The sequence below is a fragment of the Dama dama genome, chromosome 12 (assembly GCF_033118175.1).
Source record: "Dama dama isolate Ldn47 chromosome 12, ASM3311817v1, whole genome shotgun sequence".
NCBI lineage: Eukaryota > Metazoa > Chordata > Mammalia > Artiodactyla > Cervidae > Dama > Dama dama.
In genome coordinates this window covers 83,739,824-83,760,867 of record NC_083692.1, presented here as the reverse complement: position 1 = coordinate 83,760,867, position 21,044 = coordinate 83,739,824, and the positions used below count along the sequence as shown (strand labels likewise).

Below are 21,044 nucleotides of genomic sequence, written 5' to 3'. Positions count from 1 at the left end.
GCGGTCAGAGAGCTTCCATTCTAATGTGAGGACAAACATTATATTAAGCAAAATACATAATTATTTCATGACAACTGTGATGAGTGCAGCTGAAGTACATGTGCTACTGAAGTATTTGAAGAATGAGAATATAAAATTAGGAGATCAAAAGGGAAGGATGTTTGAACAGATTTTTGAAGTAAAAGGATTTAATTGGTGATGATGGGGAATGGCAGGGGCATAATTCCAGGGCATTATATGAAATAATTCAGAAAAGACTTGGTAGGAAAGAATATAGTATGTTCAAAAACGGAAAAGATCAGCATGATTGGTGCACAGTGAGCAACAAAGACCATGGACTCGAGCAGGACTGCTGTCGCAAGCAGGGGCAAAAAGCATGCAGGGACTTTGTTAAATAATTTTATTCTCCACCTTAATAACTGCTGGATGTCATTAAAGGGTCTTAAGCACCCACCCCATGTAGGAAGCAGGTTGGTATTGCAGAAAGTTTCTGTCTGGTGATTGGACCTAGAGAAAAGATTATGGGCAATTAACCTGAGGAAATTAAACTTGGATTGGCTTCCTTGTACATAAATTGTGAATCTAGACTATATGATCACTTAGGTTTTCTTCAGCTCTAAAATTCAAGAATACCTCTGTATATTCAAAACCAGAATGTCAGTTACAGGTCCGCTGAATTCTTGGTGAACCCTTCCTGTCTCTAAAACTGAACACCTTTTAGATCCAATGAAGAGCCATAAGTTAATCTATGTTACAGTGATAGGGCTGAAGTTTGACTAACTCAAAGAACGCTGAGAAGTTGGGAAGGTGGGAAGAAGGCAGTAGCGACCAAATGCAAAATAAGTGTAATCAATCTTATGAGTACCGAGAAAGTAGGCAAAAGAGAGCAGGATAGGAGAATTCAGCTCACTGGAACGATTTAATTTAAAGGCAACTAGTCAAGAGGAAGTTTAGGAGGGGGAAGGGATGTCCATCAGCAAAGCCCTATCTTCATCAGCATCTTGCATTCCCATTCCCCCACCATTTTGACGGTATAATTGATAATTCTTGCAACTTATCATACAATGATACGCTATGCAGAAAGTTTAAAGTACCTCATTTCTTGAGATTTACTCAAATTAAATCCTTTGTATTTAAAAACTCAGGAGCGGAGAATGAAGGCGTCTCTATAATGTGAAGTTCAGAAAAGAAAGAGTGTGCGTGTGTGTTTTGGGGAACAGGAGGTAGAAGAAACTATAATTCCAGAGTGTTAATGCTAAATAGGCTCTTGGAGATCACTGATTAACAAAAACCGTCGTGGTGAGGTAACTTTCCCAAGATGACACTAAGTGAAGGAGCCTAGCCACAGACCGGGGTCCTTGCGAGACCCTCGGGGGACTCTTCGGGTGGCCCTTTATCTGTGAAGCCGAAAGCCCTCTTGGCGGGCCAGAGGGGAGTACAGGAGGCTGGCCCTGGGGTAGCCTGGGGCTGCCTGACTGCCTGGGGCTTTCCTCGCTTCCCCGGCCGCCCGCTCCGTCTCCTCTTCTTTCCCCTTAGGTTTCAGCAGGGAGGCCACCGGGTGCAAGATGGACACGGCGCCCGCCACGGGTCTCAGGCGCTCGGAGAAGCGCAGATTCTTCTGGATAACCGAAGAGACATCAAAACAGACGGGAGCGAAGTGTTCGGAGCAGATGACGGAGCTGTCACTGCAACGGTACCAGTTGGCCGGCGGCCCGGCACGAAGCTGTCCACAGCAGCCGCACGGCCCCGCCCTTTGGGAAAGCGAAACAGCAACTTCCCGGACTTGGTGGTGTTGCCACAGCGGATGGGCACGGCAGCGGCCTCGGGGCTGGGGGCTGGGAGCTGGGAACCGGCACCCTCAGCACGGCCTCGCATTCCCAGCGCCCTCACCTGCCGACTCCGTCTCTGCTGCATCTTCTTTGGCCGCGAGAAAGTGCCAAACTGCGGCCCCTACCTTGGAGAGTACCCGGCTTTTGGAGGTCCTCCTCCTTCCAGCAGTCTTCCCCTGAGATCAGGCAAAGGGATACAAATTTCGCGCGGGCCCAGCTGAGGTGGGCAGTAAAGAGGGACGGACCGGAAGTGGTGGTTGTCATAGCTACCGAGGTGGCCGGCCTCTTCCTCGTTTTATTCTCCTCTCTACCTTAACGCTCTGTTTTTTCTGAAACCAGGAAACTAGAACGAGGAAATGCTGACATTTTGGGCCCCTCAAATATAACCAGAGGCTCTAACGAGTGCACTAACCAGTGGATTTGGGGGAGGACCAGATCGGAAATGAAGGTTTCCATGGTAACTCCTGAGCGGGTTGCCTAGGAGATGACCCCTTTCGGTCTCTGAATCTGTGCTGTAGCGTCATTTCTAAGGCAGATCTAACTGATCTTCTTGGACTGTCTCCTGCCATGATTCCCGGGAAATACCGCTCTGTTTCTGGCCGGGCTGCAAGCAACGTAGGTTGGGTTTCCTACTTTCTCTTTATTTCCATTCGTACCGTCATTTCTGACTGGCGTCTTTGTCCTAGGTGATGAGCTGTATTGAGACCAGGACCGCTCAGTCTACTCAAGCTATTGTCTGACCGAGGCTTGAGGTTCCTGGACTGGACCAAGGCACTTGGAGGGTATTTAACATTGTGTGATGGGTATTCAAAGTCTTGTCCAGGATCTGCGCTTCCCAGAAGGTGGAGCTGGTCTGCTGTGAAAGGCTAAGCTTCATTTAAATTCCTTTAACTGGTCAATTCCTTTTTTTTTTTTTTTTAAATTAATAAAATATTAACAGGCACCCCCACCTCCTTTACCTGTTTCACTGAGATATTTACTTAGACCTCAAATGGCAGGTGACGAAGGCCTGAGGTGCTAAGTAGAGGGTTAAATTGCAGACATTTTGGAAGATAAATCACAGTGAAACCTTTTAATTATTAGTTGTAATTTTATTGTTTTCAGCAAATATCCAGAACATGATAATTTACCAGAAACAAACAAAAAGTGAGCATTCTGTTTCATTCAAATTTTTTTGGTTATATCTTTATGTACTGTTTTGGGGAGGAGTGTGTGTGTGTATAAGTTAAGAGCATATTTTATGGTTTAATTTTTACATTGTAGGTGAACTGTGGGCTTCATCTGGTTATTCAAACATCATCGCTTCCTGAAAAAAACAAAGTAAGATTCAAGTAGATTTGTATTTAGATTGAATATAAATTGTTTTATATTCTGCACAAATAGCATGATTTAAAAAGCAGAGTCTAAACTGGAAAATATAAGTATATTTACTTTGGTCTCTACTTTGAAGCTAATTTTTATTTTTTGCCTACACAAATCCAACTAGTAGTTACCAAAGAGAGGGAAGGGGGAGGGACAAATTAGGGGTATAGGATTAAGTGATAAAAAATATTGTGTATAAAATAGATAAGCAAGAAGGATATATTGTATATCTCAGAGAATTATAACCATTATTTTGTAATAACTTTTAATGGAGTATAATTTATAAAAGTACTGAATCACAACATCCTATATCTGAAGCTAATATAGTATTATAAATCAACTGTACATCAATTTAAAAAAATCAAAGCAAAACCGAAAAAACCTCACTTCCTTTACAAACTGAATCTTATTTCATCAATTGAAAGAGGTAAGATGGGTTTTTTTTTCTTTTTTGATATTTAAGCATTTCTTAAATCAGGATCCTTCTTAAAACTGATGGCAGATCATATTAATATTTTAATCGGGAAAGTTTTTCTTTCTTAGTAGTGGGTAAAATGATGGCATGTTTTACTACTGATGGACTCTTACATTAGATAAAATGTGATAATTTGGGGGCCCATATCTAACATTCCAGAAAAAATTGATTAGCAGTGGAAATTTATTAGGCCTAATGAGATTTAGAAATTAAGATTTGAACATTCTTTTCCACAAACAATTTGCCCATATTCTCCTTGGCATTTCCTTAGTTTCTGGCTTTTGATTTGATCTTTGAGATACACCTGTTTTCTTACCCTCATGTCACCTGAGCACTCAGATATACTCACCCATCTCCCACACAACTATGTCTCAAGACACAATACAAATTTTTCTTCTTTGACCAAGTTGGACACCTTCAACTGGCACAATTCAAGTTTTTTCTAAAAAGTTTTAAAATAGATGTTACTGGAGGAATTCTTAAATGAAGGACAAAGAAGATGTGGTACATATATAGAATGGAATATTACTCGGTCATAAAAAAGAATGAAATAATGGCATTTGCAGCAACATGGATGGACTTAGACATTGTCATACTGAGTGAAGTAAGTCAGACAGAGCAGGACAGATATTATATGATATCACTTAAATCTAGAATCTAAAAAGGTACAAATGAATTTATAAAACATTCTCTGAATGTTGTGTCAAATGTTTTTTAGGTTGAATTCAAGCTAAATAGAGAAACGCCATCATTCCCTGGTCGACTCTTACAACATGACCTTGAAAGAAACTACTCAAGTAGACAAGGTATTGTCAGAGAATAGAGATCAGATATGATTTTTCATCTTTAATATTGTTTAATAATGTTGAATTTCTGGATCCAAATAGACTTCAATTAAAGATGACAGTATTCATTGGTTACCAAATTCACTGGGCATTTGTTTAAATCAGAATTGATTTTATGTAGACAACATAGTAGGTTTTTTCTAATATAGGAAAAACTGTCATATTTTAGTTTGGAGTGGGCTATACACAAGAGAATTAGAAAGAAGCTTCCAAATAATGTCTTAGAATTAGGAAAAATAGCTAATTAGTGAGGGTAAGACTATAGGAACACAGATATTTAGTAAGTAAGGACACAGTGGAAAGAATGGAAAGTCAGGAGTAGAAAAGAAGCTATCTCTTTCCCTTACTAACACACATAATTATAGAATTATATCAAAGGGCTTTGACATTTGTGTGCATCATGCAAGATCTTATTAGGAATGCAGATTCTTAGTGCTTCCCTCATCCCCTTCCCCATTCTGACTTTGTAGGTCTTGGGTGGGATTTGGAAAAGTATGGTTTAATAACTTCTCAAGAGATTCTGATGGATGTGGTTTGTGGACTACCCTTTGAAAAACAGCCTCATGTGATCTGGTTATATTTCTGAAATGTATTGTTCAATTCAAGGAGAAATCTTCTTTAGAACTTTTGAGTTGTTACTTAGTTGTCAACAATTGTTAGCTGTCTGTAATGTACTAGTCTTAAGCACTGCAAAATACTTACATACGGTACTGTCCTCATCTAGGAGTTATTGCATGAGAAGGATAATCGGTATAAGCCTCTCTAGATTGTTCATCTTACATGAACATGTGGCAATTTTCAATATTAGCTTTCTTTTTTTGTTTTGTAATTTCTGGACTTTCCTCTTGGGCCCAGCTAATCTGACATCACTTTTCTGTTTCCTATATCTTGAATTCTTCTCTTGGTCAATTGCTGGACATGACATCAACCTAACCACTGTTCCATAGTGCAGGGAACATCTGTCTTCCCTTCTTTGGTTCAGTTCAGTACATATCCATTGAGTATGTTCTGTGTGCCAGACACTGTATTAGGCACAGAGCTATAGATGTGAACCTGAAAATTTTCAAATAGAATTTTCTTGTGTTTACATTGTGAGCTTCCTTTACATTTTTGATAATAACTCTTAAATTTGTTTTCTGAATCATGAGCCAAACTTAAATACTTTCCCCAAGGTATTCTTGAGTTAGAGGATGAAGTTGGTAGACAGATTTGTGTATATCTGGCTGAATAAATTTATTTAAGTGTTTAAGTATTTCTAGATATTTGCTAATGAGGAAATAGTATAGAGGCACTGAATTTTGTGAACCTGAAAGATGGATAAAATCCTACACATAAATAATGACCCATAAAATACAAATTAATTCCTTAGGGAAAAATAAACCTATTTTTTTCATTAAAAGATTTTATTCAAAAGCATTCTCTCTAAAATTTGTACCTGATTGTTTCCAAATGTGCCTCCTTCCTAGTTCCAGGCAGTTTTATGCAAAGAAGGCCTCACAGTGTGTAGCTGTATTCTTGACTTCTGTACTCACTGTTCTTCCTCCAAAGGCACAAAACTTTGGAAAAATTTTAAGTAGCAATTTATCAGGAAAAATGAGGGAATCTCTATCTAATAAACTGCATTCTGATACTGAATTATTGTAATTAATTTTACTTCCTTTCATATTTTTATGTTTTTCAAAATTAATTATGTTTTTCAAAATTGAACATATGCCATAAATTAACCAGTGGTACTCTCAGCCCAAAGTAAAGATACTCTTTGTTTTAGTTAGGCTACTTGGTCTTAAACTTGGTATATGATTTCTTTTAGGCTTTTTATATTAATGTTAAGAGTTAAGCCCTGTATCCTTGAAGTTTTATATCAGCCAGGGACTGCTATCCAGTAAAATCTCAGTTCCAGGCCTGAATTAATTAAATCCCTTGAATAAGAATGCCAAAATATGTATATAGAGAGGAAGACGTAGTGCTTGACTCTTAACGTCATGATGAATCATGAAAAATACAAAATCAGGATTTTGATTACCAACACAGTCTTAAAGATAAGGCTGAGTGGACAAGCATATGAACATTTACTGTATTATCCATCTATCCAGCCAACCATCTGTCCATCCCCCTGCCCATCTCTCTGTCTATCCATCCACTCACCCATCCATCTCATCTACCCCTCCATCCATCATATATCTAGGGTGTGGTGTAGTAAAAACTCTTACCAAATATATACCATTATGCCTTTAAACACTTTGGGATTCTAATTATGAAAGAATTCATTCAGAATTTTTATCCTAAAATGCAAGAATTTCTGATGTTCTTTTTTAACAGAAATAACATTCACAAAATAGATTTCTGACTAACTCTCAATAAATTGGAAAATCAGTTAATTTAATGATTGCCTACTGAATTTAGATTCTGCAAAGAATATAAAGAATATAAAATGAGCTCCATTTCTCCAGGAGCTTATAAATTTAATTAGGAAGACAAAAGCTACTATTTGGTACATTAAATAGTAATATATGAAATTCCCAATAACAGAAAATGTTTCAATTAAAATTTTGCTTTAAAGCAGGATGAAACAGTTCATATATATGTATGTATGGGTGTTTGATACATACCTCTACTGTATGTATATGTGTGTGGGTATTTATTGTGGATGTTTCGATTACAGATCACTCTGGTCCCCAGTTGTTTAGAGGGCCTTGTTTGTGGATTTTAAGGCCTTTCTATCTCATCATTCTCGTATTCTGCTATTTATTGTAAGATGTATGTCATACTGATCATGATAGTAAGCTCATCATGCAGATCATGGTTTTGACTTCTGTGTATAATAAGAGGTGGAAAGAGTGAGGATGAAATTCCTTTATTAACTGACTGTAAGTGAAATTTACTCCTTGATTATTGCCTCTACATCCCAAGTCTTATTAAATTTAAATTTGCTTTCTAAATTGGGCACTGGCTTGAAGCCTTAACAAAGTAATTTAAAAACCTAACTCTGACACTAACAAGGGATATCAAGGTTGTTTATTGTTTGGAGTTTTTCCTTTATTATTTTTAGCTGACCAGTTAATCCTTAATCAGTTAATCCTTACTCTAGTTTTTGTTTTTTTAACTATTTAGTTTTTGATTTCCAAATCAGTTTACTGACTTATGGTTGCTTGGGTATTTTGCTAGCAACTGGTCATGTCACAAGACCAATTCGTTTATGGACATGATCTTTGTTCTGAATGCTTGTACTCTAGAACATCAGTATCATTTATCTTGATATTTCATGATATTCAGAAAAGTGGGGTGTGAACACTAGTATTTTGCTCAAAAAGCCAGGCATGTGCACTTTGATATATATCTTGCATACCTGGAGATGTTAGCAAATATCATTGCTTTACAGCTCTTTAGTATAATATGTATGGAACTTGATTTTAAGATGGCCTCCCAAGGAATGATAGCTTCCTATATTTAGGTTCATCTTTTGGTCTTATCAGTCAGTTTAAGCAGTAGAATTCTGTGCCACTTTAGGTTCTATTTTATTGCTTTTTGCTTCCATTAACATCAGTTGCTGCTTTCAGGAAATTTTCTCTTGGTAGAAGAAAATAGTCAGTTTCTTCTGGTGTTCAAATTGGTATCTTTGACCCATTGCTCAAGTCTTACTTCATTTCTGGAGCTTCTCAGCATCTTTTATTAACTATTCTACATTCTTCTAGGTCTTTAGACTATATCTTAATATCCACCTCCACTGAAACCCATCTGTGATCTTCTTTAAGTGAAACATAACCAGACACATTTACGTGTGAATATATAAATAGGTATTGTTTTTTTATTCTGCATTTTGTGCCTGTGTTCTGTACAGTTTATTACTTTCATATGCCCACTAGATTGAAAGCTACTTAATGGTAGGGACAACATCAAACCACCAACTTATAAGCCTCATAGGGGTGTCAAATACCTGTTAGACCCTAACTAAAAACCTAACTGCAAATGTGCCAGATTTATTGACATCCACTTTGGTCTCTGGAATGTTCTCTACCAATAGTAGCTGAACATACAAAGAAAAAAGGATGATTCGAGGTTTACATTTGCTATCCAAAACTACTTTCTCTATATTTCTCTAAAGTCATGTACTGTGTAGCTTTGTGATAAATTTTTTGATATTTTGAAGGAGATGGAAGAGTAATAAGTCCTTCGCTTCATAATAAATCATCCTGCATCTCATCCACAACAAATGTGACAGAACTATGTGGGCTGGAAATGAAAACTGCCACGAGCTCCTTATCAGCATTTGGAGATTCTTCCATTCAGACACCTTCAAAGTCCAGAATCCGGCAGGGCTGTCATAGTGCTGGCCCAAATGTATCTGGTAATGAGGGACTATCATCTCAGTTATAAGAGAGTTAAAATACAGTATTAGGAGTCAGAATTATAAGGGATAAATGTAGCACTAGAGTAGTCCTGTACTATCAACCAATCTACAAGGCAAGGGAAAAATTATTTGGTATGTACAGAACACATAATTTAGACTTGAGGAGGAAAACAAGCTGAACTTTAGTTTCAAATACAGAGAGCTATGGAAGCTGTATTTTCTAGAAAGGATAATGATAGGTGCCAAAGTTCTCCAAATATGAGGTGATTTTAGTTTCAAGATCTGAAAGATTTTTCTTATTCAAATAATTTGTATATTATTTTTAATAGGTGATCATATTAATTTGGTGAGCTCATCAATGCCTTCATTTCCCATTCTCCAACGTTCTTCTGAAGAGAAAATTCTTTACTCAGACAGGTTGACCCTAGAAAGGTGAGGACAACTTATTTAATTTTTTTGACTAGATAATATGTAGACATAGTACAAGATTTGAAAGGTACAAAAGTCTCTCTTCCTCCCCCTTGTTTTTTAGCCATTTAGTTCTCCTACCTAGGTATAATCACTGTTGCCAGTTTTAAATTTATCCTTCCAGGAGTATGCAGAGAAATTTTATATCTATGTAATGTAAAGGAGCTTGACTATACTCTAAAAGAGTACTATAGAGGTTCTAAAGTATGACATTGATAAAAAATGGGTTTTAGGATAGGAAAAAAACTTCAAAATATACTCCTCCAATGGGTTTCTCAGCACTATTCAGTTGCGTTCCCTTTTACCTTATTGACCTCACCTGCTCCTAGTCTGGCCTTCACTCACCCTGCTGCTGCATACTTGCTCCCTGAATACACCAAGAGTGCTTAAACCTCGGGGGTTTTGCATTTGCTGTTCCCTCTGCCTGGAATGCTATTTCACCACGTGTTAGGCTCACTTTCTTACCTCCATCAGATCTTTCCTCCAATGTCACCACCTAGGGATAGCCTTCCCTGCCCCACCTCTCCAAAGCAGCAACTCCTTCAACTCTGACAGTTCCAGCACCTTTCTCTGCTTTTTCTTCTCAGCACTTATCACCCTCTCACATATTAAATATTTAACTTAGCACATTTATTGTCATTTATTGTTTGTCTCCTCCGAGTAGAATGTAAACTCCACAGACATGGGGAGTTTTATTCAGTTCTGTATCCCCAGCATCTAAAACAAAACCCTGGACAAAATAAACCCTTAACAAATTTTGAATGAATAAGTGTGTTTAGGACTCAATCCCTATCTTTAAATCTAGCAAAGTATCTGCAGTAGAATAGTGGATGAAGGATTTCAACCTTATCTTAGCATTATAACCAGCAGAGAAACCTTCTCAGCAGTACATATCTAACAGCAAGGGGTTAAGCAAACTTTCTAGCTGAGCAATGCCTGAGCAGTCTTTATATCAGTGGGTTAATGGCAAGCACATTTCTCTGGTTATGTGACATGGTTCCTTGAATCATCTCAACCTCTCCCACAGAAGGCAATTACACTGAGTGTTTTCTGATGGTTAACTTTATGTGAAATTATTAGTACTGGAGTTTTTTTTTTTAATACTGTGAGAGCTAGATTTAATTTTAATAACTACCCTTGCCAAAGTATATCAGTTTTTATATGAGTGATTTACAATTAGATCTAGAATGCTTGGTTCATGAAGGCAAGAAGTGGTTCTGTTTTTCTTCTTCTCACAGCGTGGGCATACAAAGATACCACTATTAATATTTTTGAGACAAGGCAGACTGCTGAATCAGAACCTTACTAACTTTAAACATGTTTTCTAGGCAGAAGCTGACCGTGTGTCCTATTATTGATGGGGAAGAGCACCTTCGTCTCCTGAACTTTCAGCACAATTCTATAACTCAGATCCAGAATATCTCCAATCTCCAGAGGCTAATATTTTTGGATCTATATGATAATCAGATTGAAGAAATCAGTGGACTTTCTACTCTGAGATCCCTCCGTGTCCTTCTGTTGGGGAAAAACAGGTAATCGTTATAGATCACTCATTGTTTGTTATACTTAGGACTAACGTTGAGTCCTCCTGTGGTCTCTAGATGGCAACTCAACATTGAATGATACTTAAAAACCTAACAGAATCATGTTTTTGAAAGACTGTTTGATTGGATTAAGATTCATTTATAATTTGTTTTATGAGTTTCATATTAACAGTTATTCAAACCAAATAACATTTATTGAAAGTCACTCAGCCGTGTCTGACTCTTTACCACTCCATGGACTATACCGTCCATGGAATTCTCCAGGCCAGAATACTGAAGTGGGTAGCCTTTCCCTTCTCCAGGGCATCTTCTCAACCCAGGGATCGAACCCAGGTCTCCCGCATTGCAGGTGGACTCTTTACCGTCTGAGCCACCATGGAAGCCCAAGTTGTGTCCGACTCTTTGTGACCCCATGGACTGTACCCACCAGGCTTCTCTGGCCAAGGGATTCTCCAGGAAAGTATACTGGAGTGGGTTGTCATGCCCTCCTCCAGGGTACCTTCCCAACCCAGGGATCAAACCCTCCTCTCTTATGTCTCCTGCATTGGCAGGTGGCTTCTTTACCACTAATGCCACATGGGAAGCCCATAACATTTATTAAGTATTATTTGCATTGCTTTACAGAGCCATATCATATGTGGGAGTAAATAACAGACTTTGGGCTTTATGTTTTATTAGGCTATATTTTAAATATGTGTATTCACATTAAGCTTATGTGTTTCACTTGTGATTCTTCTCAGTGCTTAACTAAGGGTGGGCATTTGATACTTTGTGACTGTCAAATTATAGTTGGCTATCTGATTCCAGTTTTTCATCCACAGATTCAACTGAGTATCGAAAAACACTTGAAAAAATATTCCAGAAAGTTCCAAAAAGTAAATCTTGCATTTACTGTGTTCCTGGAGACTATTTATATAGCATTTACATTGTAGTATGTATTATGAGTAGTCTAGAGGTGATTTAAAGTCTACATATACTCTGCCATTTCACATAAGGGATTTGAACACTTGCAGATTTGATATTGATCCCACCAAAAAAATATACCCCATGTCCAAGGGCAAAGGAGAAGCCCCAGCAAGATGGTTCAGTTCAGTTCAGTTAAGTTGCTCAGTTGTATCTGACTCTTTGCGACCCCGTGGACTGCAGCATGCCAGGCATCCCCGTTACCAACTCCCGGGGTTTACTGAAACTCATGTCCATCAAGTCAGTGATGCCATCCAACCATCTCATCCTTTGTCATCCCCTTCTTCTCCTGCCTTCAGTCTTTCCCAGCATCAGGATCTTTTTAAATGAGTCAGTTCTTTGCGTCAGGTGGCCAAAGTATTGGAGTTTCAGCTTCAGCATCAGTCCTTCCAATGAATATACAGGACTGATTTCCTTTAGGATGGACTGGTTGAATCTCCTTGCAGTCCAAGGGACTCTCAAGAGTCTTCCAGCACCACAGTTTAAAAGCATCAATTCTTCAGTGCTCAGCTTTCTTTGTAGTCCAAATCTCACATCCATACGTGACTACTGGAAAAACCACAGCTTCGACTAGATGGACCTTTGTTGGCAAAGTAATGTCTCTGCTTTTTAATATGCTGTCTAGGTTGGTTATACCTTTTCTTCCAAGGAGCAAGTGTCTTTTAATTTCATGGGTGCAGTCACCATCTGCAGTGATTTTGGAACCCAAGAAAATAAAGTCTGCCACTGTTTCCAATGTTTCCCCATCTGTTTGCTGTGAAGTGATGGGACCAGATGCCATGATCCTGGTTTTCTGAATGTGAGTTTTAAGCCAACTTTTTTGCTCTCCTCTTTTACTTTCATCAAGAGGCTCTTTAGTTCTTTGCTTTCTGCCATAATGGTGGTGTCTGCCACAAGCAAGATGGTAGGAGCAGTGAAATTGCATTTAGAATCAAACCCTTTACCCTCCAGAGATGCTCAGAGGGTTCAAACAAACCTTGGGTGCACCAGGACCTAGAGACCCCACAGAGACTGAGCCAGAACTGTGTTTGAGTGTCTCCTGCAGGGTATGGGTCAGCAGTGGACTGCTGCAGGGGCAGGACCTCTGGGTGCAGCAGACCTGGGTATGGCATAAGCCCTCTTGGAGGAGGTTGCCATTAACCCCATCATAGAGCCACCAGAACTTACACAGGACTGGGGAAACAAACTCTTGGAGGGCACAAACAGAACCTTGTATGCACCAGGACCCAGGAGAAAGGAGCAGTGACTCCACAAGAAACTGACCCAGACTTGCCTGTGAGAGTCCAGGAGTCTCTTGCAGAGGCGTGGGTTGGCAGTGGCCTGCTGCCGGGTCAGGGGTATTGAGTGTGGCAGTGCGTGCACAGGACCTTTTGAAGGAGGTCGCCATTATCTTCAGGACCTCCACCATAGTTTGGGTCAGGTCAAACAACAGGGAGGGAACACAGCCCCAACCATCAACAGAAAATTGGATTAAAGATTTACTGAGCATGGCCCTGCCCATCAGAACAAGATCCAGTTCCCCCTCAGTCAGTCTCTCCCATTGGGAAGCTTCCGTAAGCCTCTTATCCTTATCCATCAGAGGGCATACAGAATGAAAACCAGAATCACAGAAAACTAACCAAACTGATCACATGGACCACAGCCCTGTCTAATTCAGTGAAACTATGAGCCATGCCGTGTAGGGCCACCCGATGGATGGGTCATGGTGGAGAGTTCTGACAAAACGTGGCCCACTGGAGAAGGGAATGGCAAACCATTTCAGTGTTCTTGCCTTGAGAACCCCATGAACAGTATGAAAAGGCAAAAAGATAGGACACTGAAAGATGAACTCCCCGGATTGGTAGGTGCCCAATATGCTACAGAAGATCAGTGGAGAAAGAATGAAGAGACAGAGCCAAAGCAAAAATAATACCTGTTGGTAGTTGTGACGTGATGGAAGTAAAGTCTGATGCTGTAAAGAGCCATATTACATAGGAACCTGGAATGTTAGGTCCATGAATCAAGGCAAATTGGAACTGGTCAAACAGCAGATGCCAAGAGTAAGCATTGACATTTTAGGCATCAGTGAACTAAAATGGACTGGAATGGGTTAATTTAATTCAGATGACCATTATAACTACTACTGTGGGCAAGAATCCCTTAGAAGAAATGGAATAGCCCTCATAGTAAACAAAAGGTTCCACAATGCAGTAGTTGGGTGCAATCTCAGAAACAACAGAATGATCTCTATTTGTTTCCAAGGCAAACCATTCAATATCACAGTAGTCCAAGTCTATGCCCTGACTAGTAATGCTGAAGTAGCTGAAGTTGAATGGTTCTATGAAGACCTCCAAGACCTTCTAGAACTAACACCCCCAAAATATGTCCTTTTCATTATAGGGGACTGGAATGCAAAAGTAGGAGGTCAAGAGATACCTGGAGTAACAGGCAAATTTGGCCTTGGAGTACAAAACGAAGCAGGGTAAAGGCTAACAGAGCTTTGCCAAAAGAACACACTGGTCATAGCAAACACCGTCTTCCAACAACACAAGAGAAGACTACACATTGACATCACCAGATGTCAACATCGAAATCAGATTGATTATATTCATTGCAGCCAAAGATGGAGAAGTTCTATACAGTTGGCAAAAACAAGACAGGGAGCTGACTGTGGCTCAGATCATGAACTCCTTATTGCCAAATTCAGACTTAATTTGAAGAAATTAGGGAAAACCAGTAGACCATTCAGGTATGACCTAATTCAAATCCCTTACAATTATACAGTGAAAGTGAAAAATAGATTCAAGGGATTAGATCTGATAGAGTGCCTGAAGAACTATGGACAGAGGTTCGTGACATTATACAGGAGACAGTGATCAAGACCATTCCCAAGAAAAAGAAATGTAAAAAGACAAAATAGTTGTCTGAGGAGCCCTTGCGAATAGCTGAGAAAAGAAGAGAAGCTAAAGACAAAGGAGAAAGGGAAAAATATACTCATTTGAATGTAGAGTTCCAAAGAATAGCAAGGAGAGATAAGAAAGCTTTCCTCAGTGATCAGTGCAAAGAAATAGAGGATAACAATAGAATGGGAAAGACTGAAGATCTCTTCAAGAAAATTAGAGATACCAAGGGAACATTTCATGCAAAGATGGGCACAATAAAGGACAAAAATGGTATGGAACTAACAGAAGCAGAAGATATTAAGAAGAGGTGGCAAGAATACACAGAAGAACTATACAAAAAAGATCTTTTTTTTTTTTTTTTTTACAAAAAAGATCTTAATGACCCAGATAACCACAATGGTGTGATCACTCACCTAGAGCCAGACATCCTGGAATGTGAAGTTAGGTGGGCCTTAGGAAGCATCACTACGAACAAAGCTAGTGGAGGTGATGGAATTCCAGTTGAGCTATTTCAAATCCTAAAAGGTGATGCTGTGAAAGTGCTGCACTCAATATGCCAGGAAATTTGGAAAACTCAGCAGTGGCCACAGGACTGGAAAAGGTCAGTTTTCATTCCAATCCCAAAGAAAGGCAATGCCAAGGAGTGTTCAAACTACCACACAATTGCACTCATCTCACATGCTAGCAAAGTAATGCTCAAAATTCTCCAAGCCAGGCTTCAACAGTATGTGAACCGTGAACTTCCAGATGTTCAAGCTGGTTTTAGAAAAAGCAGAGGAGTCAGAGATCAAATTGCCAACATCCATAGGATCATCGAAAAAAGCAAGAGAGTTCCAGAAAAACATCTATTTCTGCTTTATTGACTATGCCAAAGCCTTTGACTGTATGGATCACAGCAAACTGTGGAAAATTCTTCAAGGAGATGGGAATACCAGACCACCTGACCTGCCTCCTGAGAAATCTGTTTGCAGATCAAGAAGCAACAGTCAGAACCAGACATGGAACAATAGACTGGTTCCAAATTGGGAAAGGCGTACACCAAGGCTGTATATTGTCACCCTGCTCAATTAACTTATATGCAGAGTACATCATGAGAAACGCTGTGCTGGAGGAAGCACAAGCTGGAATCAAGATTGCCGGGAGAAATATCAATAACCTCAGATATGCAGATAACACCACCCTTAGGGCAGAAAGTGAAGAAGAACTAAAGAGCCTCTTGATGAAAGTGAAAGAGGAGAGTGAAAAAGTTGGCTTAAAGCTCAGTATTCAGAAAACTAAGATCATAGCATCTGGTCCTATCTCTTCATGGCAAATAGATGGGAAAACAATGGAAATAGTGACAGACTTTATTTTCTTGGGCTCCAAAATCACTGCAGATGGTAACTGCAGCCATGAAATTAAAAGACACTTGCTCCTTGGAAGAAAAGGTATAACCAACCTAGACAGCATATTAAAAAGCATTACTTTGCCAACAAAGGTCCATCTAGTCAAAGCTATGGTTTTTATAGTAGTCGTGTATGGATGTGAGAGGTGGACTATAAAGAAAGCTGAGCACTGAAGAATTGATGCTTTTGAACTGTGGTGTTGGAGAAGACTCTTGAGAGTCCCATGGACTGCAAGGAGATCCAACCTATTCACCCTAAAGGAGATCAGTCCTGAATATTCATTGGAAGGACTGATGTTGAAGCTGAAACTCCAATACTTTGGTCACCTGATGTGAAGAACTGACTCATAGGAAAGACTCTGATGCTGGGAAAGATTGAAGGCAGGAGAAGAAGGTGATGACAGAGGATGAGATGGTTGGATGGCATCAAAGACTTGATGGACATAAGTTTGAGTAAGCTCCGGGAGTTGGTGATGGACAAGAATGCCTGGTGTGCTGCAGTCCATGGGGTTGCAAAGAGTTGGACACGACTGAGTGACTGAACTGAGATTTTGATATCTGTTGGGAACTAATACCCTGCTGATATTTAGTGATACTGATTATTGTTCGAATGATATTTTCAGTGTATTTTTTAATATTATATCTTATATGAACTTCCCCAGTTCCCTTTTAAAGGATCTGTTGTGTAGTACAGCTACTCAGTTCCTGACTAATTCCATTGATATTTATTCAACAGTTTTCTTTCCATTCTGTTCTACTGGATAGCTTTTACAGTGTTACAAAGAAAGGCTGTTTAGCAAAATCCAAAACTGATTTTTTATATATTATCATAAAATTTAGATACAGTATTATACCTAAGCTTGGCTTCTCTCCTCCCTATTCCTTCCCAACCCCCACAGCATGGACTTTGAATTTTTATTCTCACTGTCTGATGGTAATTAATGTAAAATACTTTTTTCAAGATTATGCGCCAGTGTTCTAGGCTCTTGTCTGTTCTTTGTGGTTTCTTGAAAGTTCACATCAGTGTAGTTTATCAACCACAGTTGGCTCAAGTGTTAAGCTAAGCATTATGGTAGCATGAGGGAATTTAGAGGAATTATAGAATCATAGAGTATTAGAATTTGGAGTGAACTCAGTGAACTCAGAACTTCCTGGACTGGAAGAAGCACAAGCTGCCTTATTTACAGATGAAGAAATGAAGATGTGAAGTGACTTTTGCAAGGTTACATATGCCTCTGGAGTATGCCACCAGAGCATTCACTTCAATAAAAGTGAGGCATAAAAGAAACTTTTTTCATATCGTTGAGGCCTTTCCTTATAGGTGCTCCTGGTCATCTCTCCCAGAGACTTCTTCACTACTTTCTGATCCTTGGAGTTTCTGATTTGTTTATCTAGTTTCCATTTATTCTTTAGTATCATGACTTTTAGGTCCTTCTTTTAGTCCTTAAGTAGATTTTGTTTGTTTTCTTGCAGTTTTATTAAGATGTAATTGACATAGAGCGCTGTGTAAGTTTAAAATATATGGCATAATGGTTTTTGAGAAGAACTTTTTAATTTTGTATTGGAGTATAACAAATTAACAGTGTTTGATAGTTTCAGGTGAACAACAAAGGGAATCAGCCGTACATATACATGTATCTATTCTCCCCAAAATGATTTGACTTATATACATCATGAAGTGATTATCACAAGTTTAGTGAATATTCACCATTTCATATATAGCTACAAAATGAAAGAAACAGAAAACTTGTGTCCTTGGGATGAGAACTCTTAGGATTTACTTTGTTAACCACTTTCACTTATAACATACAGTAGTGTTAATTATATTTATCCTATTGCCAACATCTGATGGATCAATGAAAAAGCAAGAGAGTTCCAGAGAAACATCTATTTCTGCTTTATTGACTATGCCAAAGCCTTTGACTACATGGATCAAAATAAACTGTGGAAAATTCTGAAAGAGATGGGGATACCAGACCACCTGACCTGCCTCTTGAGAAACCTGTATGTAGTTCAGGAAGCAACAGTTAGAACTGGACATGGAACAACAGACTGGTTCCAAAGAGGAAAAGGAGTATGTGAAGGCTGTATATTGTCACCCTGCTTATTTAACTTATATGCAGAGTACATCATGAGAAATGCTGGACTGGAAGAAGCACAAGCTGGAATCAAGATTGCCGGGAGAAATATCAATAACCTCAGATATGCAGATGACACCACCCTTATGGCAGAAAGTGAAGAAGAACTAAAGAGCCTCTTGATGAAAGTGAAAGAGGAGAGTGAAAAAGTTGGGTTAAAGCTCAACATTCAGAAAACTAAGATCATGGTACCTGGTCCCATCACTTCATGGGAGATAGATGGGGAAACAGTAGAAACAGTGGCAGACTTTATTTTTCTGGGCTCCACAATCACTGCAGATGGTGATTGCAGCAATGAAATTAAGAGATGCTTACTCCTTGGAAGGAAAGTTATGACCAACCTAGACAGCATATTAAAAAGCAGAGACATTACTTTGTCAACACAGGTCCATCCAGTCAAAGCTGTGGTTTCTCCAGTGGTCATGTATGGATGTGAGAGTTGGACTGTGAAGAAAGCTGAGTGCCTAAGAATTGATGCTTTTGAACTGTGGTGTTGGAGAAGACTCTTGAGAGTCCCTTGGACTGCAAGGAGATCCAACCAGTCCATCCTAAAGGAGATCAGTCCTGGATGTTCATTGGAAGGACTGATGCTGAAGCTGAAACTCCAGTACCTTGGCCACCTGATGCGAAGAGCTGACTCATTTGAAAAGACCCTGATGCTGGGAAAGATTGTGGGTAACAGGAGAAGGAGACGACAGAGGATGAGATGGTTGGATGGCATCACCAATGGACGTGGACATGATTTTGGGTGAACTCCGGGAGTTGGTGATGGACAGGGAGGCGTGGCATGCTGCGATTTCTGGGGTCGCAAAGAGTCAACATGACTGAACGTCTGAACTAAACTCATTGTACATTATGTCCCTAGTATACTTATTTATCTCATAACTGAAAGTTTGTATCTTTTGACTGCTTTCATCCAGCTCCCCCTCCTGTCACCCATTTCCTGCCTCTGGTAACCACAAATCTGATTTTTTTTCCTGATTTTGTTTGTTTATGAATATAATCAACCTCCAGATCTCTGTTAGTTCCTGTTACACAACATAGTGATTTGATATTTCTATACATTTCAAAGTGATCACCACAGTAAGTCTAGTTACCATGTCTCACCAAAGATATTACATAATTATTGACTACATTCCTCACTCTAAATGTTTCATAGTCATGACTCATTTATTTTGCAATTGGTAGTTTGTGTCTCTTAATCTCCCTCACCTATTTCTTTCTCGCTAACCACTCTGGCAACCACCTGTTTGTTCTCTATAATCATTTCTGTTTTGTTGTGTTTTTTGGTTTCCACATATTAGTGAAATCATATGGTATTTTGCCTTTCTCTGTCTGATGTATTTCAGTTAGCATTATACCTGCCAGGTCCATCCATGTTGTTGCAAAAGGCAAGATTTCCATTTTTTTTATGGCTGAGTAATATTCCATGTATATATACACTACATCTTCTTTATCAATTCATCTACTGATGGGCACTTGGCTTGCTTCCATATTGTGGCTATTGTAAATATTGCTGCAATGAACATAGGGGTGCACATTTCTTTTTAATTGGTGTTTTTCTCTTCAGATATATACCCAGAAATGGAATTTTTGGATCATATAGTAGTTCCATGTTAAATGTTTTTTAGAATTCTTTCTGTCTCCATGGCTGAGCTGTGTCTTCATTACTGTGCACAGACTTTCTCTAGTTGCAGTGAGTGGGGGCGACTGTTTGTTGTGGTGCAAGGGCTTCTCGTTGTGCTGGTTTCTCTGGTTGTGGAGCACAGGCCCGTGGCCTGTGGGCTTCAGTAGGTACAGCACATGGGCTTTAAAGTGTGGGCTCAGTGGTTGTGGTGCACAGGCTTGGTTGTCCCATGGTATGTGGTGTCTTCCCGCACTAAGGGTCAAACTGTGCCCCCTGCATTGGCAGGCAGATCCTTAACTACTGAACCAACAGGGAAGTCCACTATTTCAAATTTTTGGAGGAATTTCCATACCATTTTCCATAGTGGCTTCACCAATTTATATTCCCATCAACAGTGCATGAAGGTTTTCTTTTCTCCACATTACTATTTCTTTTTTTCAGTTTATCTGGCTTCTTGGAAATAATATTTTAAAAAAATATTTTGTTCTTTGAAGATCCAAGTCTGTCTTTCTCTTTCTGTTCCTCCCTCTGTTTTTTGTTTACTTTTGCTCACACCTTATTTTCCATGTAAAGAAAGTAGCTATTAAACAGTTCTAAAACTTTTAGTGTTCTGGAGTAAAAAAAAATGTATCAGAAGACTACTTTCCACATTCTCCCAAATTGCATATTTCTGAAGTATCAGTACAAGCAAATCTGACCCTTAACATATTCCTCCTGCTCTCCAGTCAGCTGACTTTGTCACAGCAAGGAGCCTGTGAACCTTGAAGATGCAAATCTATACTGAGGCAGTACTTTAGTGGTTATTAGGCAAACCTGGCTGAGGATTGCTAAAGAAGAGAGAAACACATCCACCACCCTGTCTCCTTGTTTGTCTTGGGTGACTCGTTGCCCTCTGCTGGTTAAATTAATAACATTTACTCCCTCGCACATCTCAAAGCACTGCAGTCTTTGAGTCCAAGGCATTGGAACCACATATGAAAATCCAGTGCAACCATATACCTTTAAATTCAAGCAGATCCAACAAAGATTTCTGCTCCAAAGCTAGAAGGATCCTGCTCAGCTTCCATATGTGAAGTTTACATTGCTACCAAAGAACTCCCAACCCACTTTGCTGTTGAAATTCTTCCCATCTAACTCTACTTCTTTCTATAGCCTCTGTTTACCTTTGTGAGATCTTCT

The 21,044-nt window shown here is 39.3% G+C and overlaps 2 protein-coding genes across 7 annotated transcripts in view; one reads left to right on the top strand and one right to left on the bottom strand.

Moving 5' to 3' along the window:
* Nucleotides 1-1,338: 1,338 nt before the first annotated feature.
* On the bottom strand, nt 1,339-1,914 carry THAP10 (THAP domain containing 10). The gene is given in 3 exon segments (XM_061158323.1): nt 1,339-1,515; nt 1,517-1,710; nt 1,713-1,914. Coding segments are annotated over 3 exon segments (573 nt in total).
* A 199-nt stretch (nt 1,915-2,113) lies between these two features.
* The window catches only part of LRRC49 (leucine rich repeat containing 49), a 152,662-nt gene continuing 133,731 nt past the window's right edge, over nt 2,114-21,044 (top strand). Inside the window, exons 1-8 of one of the 6 annotated variants that reach the window (XM_061157951.1) lie at nt 2,114-2,444; nt 2,516-2,611; nt 2,934-2,975; nt 3,093-3,149; nt 4,385-4,472; nt 8,659-8,856; nt 9,189-9,291; nt 10,656-10,859. In XM_061157951.1, coding sequence (XP_061013934.1) covers nt 8,748-8,856; nt 9,189-9,291; nt 10,656-10,859 — 416 coding nt within the window. In that variant the 5' untranslated portion in view covers nt 2,114-2,444; nt 2,516-2,611; nt 2,934-2,975; ... (1 more) ...; nt 4,385-4,472; nt 8,659-8,747. Of the gene's footprint in view, nt 2,449-2,515; nt 2,612-2,933; nt 2,976-3,092; nt 3,150-4,384; nt 4,473-8,658; nt 8,857-9,188; nt 9,292-10,655; nt 10,860-21,044 lie in introns of all 6 variants that reach the window. The other 5 variants (XM_061157953.1, XM_061157949.1, XM_061157954.1 and 2 more) reach the window with 5 other exon arrangements.